Here is a 9338-nt window from a genome sequence, read left to right on the forward strand (position 1 = left end):
TCCCATGGAAGGCCTTGACTTGACTTACCAAAGTTAGAAGACTTCTATTAAAATCGCGTACGAAGAAACAGGCCAAGTTGGAATTCCACAGTGTTCAGGCCAGAGGGATGGACAGCATATTCTGATTCTCTTCCTTTCTCAGCCTTCCACCAAGTAACCATGATGAGGTACTTGTTAGCGGCCAGGCCAATAAAATGGTCAGTTCAAGGTCCAAGGGTCAGTGGGGAACCCATGAAGAGTGCGGAGCAGAAGACCCCATTTAGAAAGGTCACTCTGGCTGCTCTGTAGAGGAAAGGTAGCTGGAGCTAAGCCATCTGGAATTGGAGATTAAGTGAGGGGCTTGGAATAAGGTATAGAGGCAAATGGAAGAGTTGAAGAGATATTTAGGAAGTAGGATTAACAGGCTTAGATGACAGGAGAGAGGGAGGCGTAAAGATCAACCCCCAGGTTCTGGGCTTGGGTCTGTGGGAGGACTGTGGGGTCATCACTGGGTTAGAAGAGAGAAAGAGCAGGTTTGGCAGGAAGTAGATTTGGGGGCGAGTTTTGTGTGAGGCACCCATGGGGCCAGCAGAGGAAAGTGTCCAGATGGGTGAAAACAAGATTATGGAGTTTAGGAAAGGGGTACGAATTGGTTAGCACAGAAATGGAGAGCAGCTGTGGGGCCGAGCGAGAAGGCCGGGTGAGAGGGGTATTATTAACAACCGGAGCGACAGCTCAGTTCGCGGCTTGCAGGTGCGAGGCCGTCACCTGGTGGGGGCGCTCAGCCACGTGATTGCCTGATCCGGTAACCCGGCGCTCCAGCTACCAGTCATCAGACTCAGGGGGCGGGGCCTTGCCCACACCCGGCCGGCCCCTCGCCTGTCCTCCCGTCGTGCTCAGCCATTGGTCAGGACCACTTTCCGTCAAGAACCTGCCTCCGCAGCTAGACCAATCAGGGCTGGCGAGGGGCGCTTCCTTCTCCAGCCGGGTAGCCGAAAGGGGCCACTTGGAGGAAGCTAGGCTTGGGCGCCTGCGGCGACGACGGCAGCGGTAGCGGCAGTGGCAGCTGTACCCAGGCGCGGAGCTGACGGAATTCACCCAAGTGCTGTGGCGCAAGCTGGTGAGAGAAGGGCGTGGGTCCGAGGTAGGGAAGGGAACGGGCGCGGGATCCGATGCCTACCCTGTCGGGCCTTTCCCGCACCTGGCAGTCCCGTGCCGAAGGTACTGGCTCAGGTGATGAGGCGGAAAGCCGAGGTGAGGCGAGGTGAGGTGGTGGTCCGTGGCCGGGAGGGAGGGGCTGGGCCCCTGCCCGCAGTCGCCCCACTCTCGCGCACGCGCCACGTGGCCCCACGAGAGCCCTCGGCCGTGTAGCGGGCCCCGGACTGAGCTGCTGTAGCCCTTTGAGGCTGGGCGCCCCGACCCGGTTTGCTTCTTTACCGCGGGGTGGCTGAGGCTCAGCGAAGCCGGGCGGCAGGGTTCCCCGATCTAGGACGCGGCCGCGCGGGAGTTTGAGAGAAACCCGGCGTGGCAGACCGCGGAGCTCGCGCACTTTGCTATCTATTAGGCTGACATTGCTCAGGGTCCGGAAGGGCCAGGTGCCCTCCGGCCGCACCTAAGGCGGGGTGAACCGAGGGCGGGAGGGCTCCCCTCAGTGCTGGGAACTCTCGAGAACCCCAGCAGACAAACTTGGAGAGGGCAGGATTCATAAATGAAATCTGGAGTCACCCGAGAAAAACTGATTCTAATAAGGTAGGGTTTTTTTCTAAGAGGAAATACCACTCGAGACAGGTGAAGGTGCCGGGAAACTGGTTCCCACGTGACCTTGCGGAGGCGGTGTGACCTTCTGGAAATCAGTTTAGCAATATGTGTCTACATTATCTGACCTACTGATTCCTCCTTTGGGGCATAAGTAAGGTAAAACCTAAGTTGAGAAAAGGTTGCTGTATATAGGCATACAGTTTGGTATTTTATAAACAGCCAACGATTGGAAACGACCTCTAAATCCCCAAGAATAGAGAATACTTAAGTAAATTGTGATGTTTTTGCTGAAATGGGATAGTGCACTTCCCATTAATTGTAATATGGAAAAATGCTTTTAACAGGAAAACCAAATATACAGTTATGGTTGTAACAATATAAAAATATGTACAGAATGACTGGAGGAGTATATACCTAAAGATTAAAATAATAGCTCCCTTTTTTCTTTTTTTAACAGAAGGGTCATATTTCATTAAATCCTCACAAATCTTATGAAATTAGTATTATTCCCATCCCACCATTAGTTAGCTAGAACTTGGACATGTGAAGCAAAGTGTTTAATGCTAGATGACTAGTGTCACACCTAGTGTACTATTATTGGGCCTCTGAAAATGCAACCTTTAGCCAGTATTTGGGGACCTACTGTGGGCCAGTTTCCTGAATTCTAGATTAGTGGGGTGCCACATATTTAAAATAAACACTTAGAATCTGCTAGGGAGAATATGAGCATGGAAGCTAAAAACTAGGATCCAGCAGGGGAAAGGATTTGGAAAGGAGAGAAAAAGGGGAAGGGGGCATTGGGTCAGCCGAGAAGAATGAGTGAGCTCTGTGGGGAAGCCCTCAGTGGCTCTGTAAGAGCAGAGAACATATAAAAACCCCATTTTTCAAATTGTCTTGAATGCATTTATGTGTTGGATAAATGGAGGATAGAATTAGGGGGATTTCTTTTGCATTTATTCAAGTCTTTTAAATAGTTTACCTTGATCAGATTAAGTATTTTTAAGAACTTAGATTTAAAATTTTCTTAATTCTCTAATTTTCAGGTTTAAAAAAGTCTGCTTTTACTGAAAGAGCACATTTGCTGGCATAGTTTTAGAATGTCAAGTACTGTATCCTACCAGATCCTAAATTTGGTAAAGAACAGCATTGCCATTCAAGCGAGCAGATGTTTATACTCAAGGTGTGTCTCAAATAGGAATAAATCAAAATGGAGGCCTTTCAGAATACCAGCCACCCTGAAAAACAGTTCCTCATGTGGCAGCTTTGCTCTGCAGAAAGCCCACAGACACACATCAACGGAGGAAGATGATTTCCACTTGCAGCTCAGTCCTGCACAGGTGAATGAAGTTCTGCGAGCTGGAGAGTCAGCCCACAAAATTCTTGACTTCAATGGCAGAGTCCCAAATTCAGTGTTAAGGGTTGAGAGTAACCAGCTGGCTGCAAACTCCCCAGTAGAGGACCGGCATGGTGTAGCCTCCTGCCTACAGACCAAAGGGCTGATGTTTGGCATCTTCGATGGGCATGGTGGCCATGCATGTGCACAGGCAGTGAGCGAGAGACTCTTCTACTATGTGGCAGTGTCGCTGATGTCCCACGAGACCCTGGAGCAAATGGAGAGAGCAGTGGAAAGCGTGAAGCCCCTTCTACCCATTCTGCAGTGGTACAAGCATCCAGGAGATAGTATCTATAAGGATGTGACGTCAGTACACCTTGACCACCTCCGTGTCTACTGGCAGGAGCTCCTTGACCTGCGTATGGAAATGGGACTGAGCATAGAGGAAGCGTTAACATACTCCTTCCAGAGACTGGATTCTGACATCTCACTTGAAATCCAGGCTGCCCTAGAAGATGAGGTGACAAGGAACCTTTCACTCCAGGTTGCTTTTTCTGGGGCAACAGCTTGCCTGGCCCATGTTGATGGCATTCACTTGCACGTGGCAAATGCTGGTGACTGTCGGGCTATCCTTGGTGTCCAAGAGGACAATGGTATGTGGTCTTGTCTGCCCCTCACCAGTGACCATAATGCCTGGAACCAAGCAGAGCTATCACGGCTAAAGAGGGAACACCCAGAGTCAGAGGACAGGACGATCATCATGGACCACAGGCTCTTGGGTGTCCTCATGCCCTGCAGAGCCTTTGGGGATGTCCAGCTGAAGTGGAGTAAAGAGCTGCAACGCAGTGTCCTGGAGCGGGGCTTTGATACCGAGGCCCTCAACATTTACCAGTTCACCCCTCCCCACTACTATACTCCACCCTACCTCACTGCTGAGCCTGAGGTCATATACCATAAGCTGAGGCCCCAGGATAAGTTCCTCGTATTGGCCTCAGATGGCCTATGGGACATGCTGCGCAATGAGGACGTGGTGAGGCTGGTGGTGGAACACCTGACTGAGGCAAGTCAGCACAAGCCAGACCTTGCCCAGAAACCTGCCAACCTAGGGCTCATGCAGAGCCTGCTGCTGCAGAGAAAAGCCAAGGGACTCCACAGTGCTGACCAAAATGTAGCCACGCATCTGATCAGACGTGCCGTTGGGAGCAATGAATATGGGGAAATGGAGCCGGAGCGGCTGACAGCAATGTTGACATTGCCAGAGGACTTGGCAAGGATGTACAGGGATGATATCACCGTCACTGTGGTATATTTTAACTCAGACTCAATTGATGCCTATCACAAGGGGGATTGATCTCCGATCCTATCGCCAAGGTTCACTGAAATGCTCTTCTAAAACATTTCCCACTTATTCTTAAACTGACTAGTCACACCTTAAAAGGGCAGATACATATAGCTTGCTAAATAATCGGCTAACATGCGATAAACACATAGCCTAGGTTTAAAAGCTGCAGCAGTGATTTCTTGCTCTTATTTTAGTCAGCTGTATGTGGAAAGGGCAGAGCATAGAGACCATAGAATTGGCCTGGGGTCACGTAGCCCAAATCTTTTATACGCTGTTGTTAAACTGTGTCAGTCTGAGCCTTCAAAGCGTAAATCTAATCATGATTCTGAGAGTAAAGAACTTCAAGACCTTCTGAGGTCATGCTGCAAACTGGAGAATTCTCCTGAACTCAACAATCACAGACTTCTAGGCTATGAGGGGAGGTTTTATTTGTTAGTTTTTTTTTAGTTGGTAAGGCCTAGGTTTACAAAATGTACTACAAGACACTTTGCTATGCAATAATCTAATTTTTTGTGTGATCACCCTTATGAAAACATTTTGTAATACTGCATTCTAGTTCTGTTATATTTTATTTTAAAACCAAATCCTAAAACTTTCAAACAGGCCTGTTGCCTGCCGTAAACATGCTTGGAATAATTTGTCTTAGCTTTCCCCTGAGCGTAAGTGGGTCTAAACCTTAATTCTTAACCCTGACTACGTAAGTAAAATTTCTTCTTGGTCTTAGCCTCTGGAGGTTTATTCTTATACTTAACCTTTCTGAGTATACCTCTACAATGTTCTTCTGTGAATTCTACTCAACACAATCTAGAGCAGTTTTTCTAGATACACTCACCCCCACCTTGCTCCTGCTGCTGACCGCACAATACTGTCTTGCAAGAATCTTTCACTTGCTTCCTCTTCATGTGGTTGTGGGGTATGAGAAAATCACATGTGGTAGTGGTGACAGACATTTAGGCAGGACAGACTTCAGTGGATTGCGGACTTAACATTCAGACTGAATTTGAAAAGGTGAAAACGTAAAAGGATTTGAGAACAGCCATTAACTGAGGCTCTCTTTCTTACATCCAGAGAGGCAGTAGGGGCAAAATGAGACTTCTCAGATAGAACAATTGCCCTGAAAATGTGGGGTAAATTGCCTTTGCCACTCTCTCAGTAATTAGACCATATTTAGTATAATTATCAACAAAAAATAAAGCGGAGCTTGAAATGATTTCCATGGACTGTACAATCTTTGCTATAACCTAAAAATTAAACCATGTGGATAGTTTTGGGGTGGATGAATTTTATCTTATGATTTGCTATGGCATTTAAACAAGAGGAAATGTGTCCTTAAACGGAAACACCAGCATCCCATGAAACTGACAGTTTTCTTTTCCTGCACAAAATTGAGCAGAATTCTCCACAGCGTGTTAAATTCCATTAATTGATCCCTCTCCTCATCTCACACCATCCACTGAAAAGTTAAACAAACAATTGGGTTGGCTTCCTCATTTTTGTCTGTGTCCCATCTGACTTTCGGTTAAGTGTTGGTCTACTTCCAGCTTGGGGACCTTTCCCTGTGCCTTTTCCAAAGCAGTCTTTTAGTGATAATGGCTTCGGGTAAGAAATTCTCTTTTTGTTGCTTAAACCTCGTCCTTTTATTCTCAAATCATTAGTATTCTTTCTGCTCTCCTTGATCTTAACTCAAAAATAGAATGTGAATCATTTCTGTTCTGCTGACATGAAGGTTTTTTTGCTGGAATTAAGGATCCCCACTTGTCTAACATTCTTTCTTTATACCAGCTAAAACCTGGAGTATCTTTGGAACCTTTTCCAGGATTACAGAGTGTCTGAATCTTACTTTTGAGCTCAGCATGGGTCATAAATGTATCTGGTTCAGTATTTGTGGGACATCTGTTTGTCCAACTGTGCCTTTGTTATTTTTTAGCTTACTAGATTTCCCTGTGTTCTAGTTAGTATATTAAAAGAAAAGGAAAGACTGGTTTATTGTCTGCCTTTTTCCACTGTGAACTCTTATCAGCCCTTTCCATGAATGCTCCTAGGAGCATGTGTATCTCCCTACCCATGATTCGGCTGTCGCTGGCCAGCTCCAGGCACAAGGACTACTGCTTGAGGACACTGGGATTTGAGAGGGGGTTACTTGCACTACTCAGATCTTCCAAAGCATTCATTGTGCCTTTTATGTAGAGATTTCAGTATTATGACTTTTTAAATGAACCAAAATGAGATTGAAAGTTAAAAATTCTGAATGTAAATTTGAAGAAAATATGCTTTAGTTGCGTAAAATTGCATATTTTTATCATTTTAGGTAAGAAACTTTGGTTATATTGGCATAATTTTAATATTTTATATATAAATAATACAGCTCTGCTGATTCTGGGTGTTAGTCAAAATGAACAGTGAACATGATACTAGTTCTAAATTAAAATTAATATGCTAGATCAAGTGATTTAGATTACACTTTCTGAGATGTTCTTTGTAGCATGAAAGCTAATTTATTATAATGAAAATATAAACTCTGAGGTAATGTTAATATATAATCATATTTTTCCCAGAATATGGTAGACCTAAGAGACCTTCTCTATTATTGAGCATACTCAGTAAAGTTTTGTTTAGACACAATTAAGTGAAATATAAGCAACTCCAACTTGAATTAGAGATCAGTGTAATTCATTGTATGGAGCAAAAAAAAAATCTTCATGATGAGTGGGGCTTGACTTTTCTGTCTGTCAGTGCTTGGTAGTCTGACAGCTTTTGGGACACCTCTACTTCCCCAGTTAAATTGTAGTGGCCTGGAACCAAGACATCTGAGTTTCATCCTGAAGGGGTTCATTTGTCTCTGAATGTAACTCTCTGTTGTGGCAGGTAGCCATGGATGGGGGGTATAAAGACTGGTAGCATCACTTGTGACACGAACTGCCATGTGCATCACCTGAATGGAAAACACGTTTTTACCATTAATCAGCTCCTGAGTGGGCTGAGGCTCTGTCCCTTACACCTCAGGCAGCTGCCTTTTACTTGCCTTCTGGAAGATATTTTTGATTAAGCATTGACTTGGAAAAATTATTAATCATGCTCTTTAATAATTACTGACATTTGTATTTTAAGCTGTATATAAATGTTCATATTCAACACTGATTTTCTAATCACTAGAGATATTTAAATTAAACTTGTAAATAAAAGAGGTAAAATAAAATTTGGTTTCTTTTGGCTTGAAAATTAATTTTTTTAGACTTTAAAGTAAACCTAAGATTGGATTAGACTGACATTTGCTTTATCATCTTTATCTGGCCAGGGAGGATTTTAGCCTCTTCAAGAATCCACTCAGTATAGAAGTTTGGTGCTCTGCAAATTTTGGGTGGGTGCTAATCACACAGGCTTCCGCATCATGCCACTTCTAGTAACTAGGGTTGTATTCTCACCCCATCAGGAGTGAGATACTCAGTTAGAGGGACTACTTAAATTCTAAAATGCAAATACAAATATTAAGTCATTAACATGTTACTTGAATTAGAAGCAATAGATTAGCTTTCTGAATGGGGTGATTAAGCCGGATCTTTAAGAAGGAGCTGATTTGGGGGAGGGAAAGGTAGAGAAGGGAGTGTTCGGGGTCTTATAAGGATAAAAGGAGATATTAAACCCATTTTAATGTTATAAAACCAAATCCCAGAGGTTGAAGAACTTGCCCATCACACCACGGTAGGGCAGCAGTTTGAACCATGACCAGATTCCATGAACTTGTCCCAGCACAGCTTTCAGAAGATTCATTTATTGTGCAATTTTGCTCCAGGATAGGGCTGAGAATGGGGGAAGATGAGGCTGAGAGGGAGGTGGTGCTGAAAGGAAATGAAAGCTTTTTTTTTTTTTTTTGTCGTTACTAAATAGAGTTTCTTTAACGCTTGATATTACTTTAGCTGTCTTGAATCAAGCTAGACATACTTGTTATACATTTCAATGTCCCATCATCTTTGAATATTGTAAAGATAAGGGGAAACGGAATTAAATTAAAAATATTGAGCATTTTGGACTCTATAACCAGAGGGGGGAAATTAAATATATACTGTTCCTTTCATGTCCAGAGTTTTTGTTTCAATTTTACCTGATGCTACCAAATGACTTTAAATGGCTCATAGCCTAGTGAATCATGGGTGGCCAAATCCAAGTGGCTTCCTCTGGGTTGGGTAAACCTTTACTGGACTTTCATGGAACAAAGTGTCTTTGCTCCATTGCTTACTTAACTTCACTACATGGAAAAGCCCTCCATGGAGGCACTCTCTAAAACCTGCCCTATCTCAGATCTTAACTCTTCCTGCCTTTCTCCAGATTCTGGAAAGCCTCTGCTTGATTTTCTGTTCAGTCCACCTTGCACAAGCCTTGCTTGCCCCAGAGCCAGGAGTATGATGCTTTCAGAGCATGGCTCCATCCGGCTGGGGGCTAAGAGGCCTAAGACACTGCGGGCATAACAGGAACAAAGAGGGGCTAGTACAGGGGAAGAAGCAAGTAGAGTAAAGCACAGAAACAGGTTCAGTCCAGCCAATGTGGAAACAGTGCTCCTGGGGTGGTATGAACAGAGGGGCAAAATTTGAAGTGAAGACTGAAAAGCATCTGACCAAATGTAGCAGGATGGACAAGGAGGAGCCCCTCAGGTGACCTCCAGGAATAGAGCCTCTTGTGAGCTTCACTTCCCTGGGCAGTGAGCCAGGCCAGGCAGAGGCCTGAGAAAGGGCTGTGGACATGGCTTGTTCATCAGCATGGAGGTAGGATGAAGGACAGCACAGGAAATCCTGCCTCAATCCCTTCACTTTCCCTGCTGGGTTACTACCAGGCACTGTTGGGTCTTTATCCTTGTTTGTCATATCCCACTAGATAAAGCAGTTCCTAGAGGGCAGGGCCTGCCTTGTCCACCCTTGTAGCCTCAGGCCTGGC

At 44.9% G+C, this 9338-nt stretch overlaps 1 protein-coding gene across 2 annotated transcripts; it reads left to right on the plus strand.

Moving 5' to 3' along the window:
- The first annotated feature begins 909 nt into the window (after positions 1-909).
- PDP2 (pyruvate dehydrogenase phosphatase catalytic subunit 2) lies at positions 910-8236 on the plus strand. 2 transcript variants are annotated; one of them, XM_077132663.1, is made up of 2 exons: positions 910-1099; positions 2781-8236. In XM_077132663.1, the coding sequence occupies exon 2, from the start codon at positions 2835-2837 to the stop codon at positions 4419-4421; it is 1587 nt and encodes a 528-aa protein (XP_076988778.1). In that variant the 5' UTR covers positions 910-1099; positions 2781-2834; the 3' UTR covers positions 4422-8236. The 2 variants fall into 2 exon arrangements, with proteins under 2 accessions (XP_076988778.1, XP_076988779.1); XM_077132664.1 differs by lacking the exon at positions 910-1099 and adding an exon at positions 1116-1243.
- Positions 8237-9338: the final 1102 nt, after the last annotated feature.

This window comes from Tamandua tetradactyla, chromosome 16, assembly GCF_023851605.1.
Source record: "Tamandua tetradactyla isolate mTamTet1 chromosome 16, mTamTet1.pri, whole genome shotgun sequence".
Classification (NCBI taxonomy): Eukaryota; Metazoa; Chordata; class Mammalia; order Pilosa; family Myrmecophagidae; genus Tamandua; species Tamandua tetradactyla.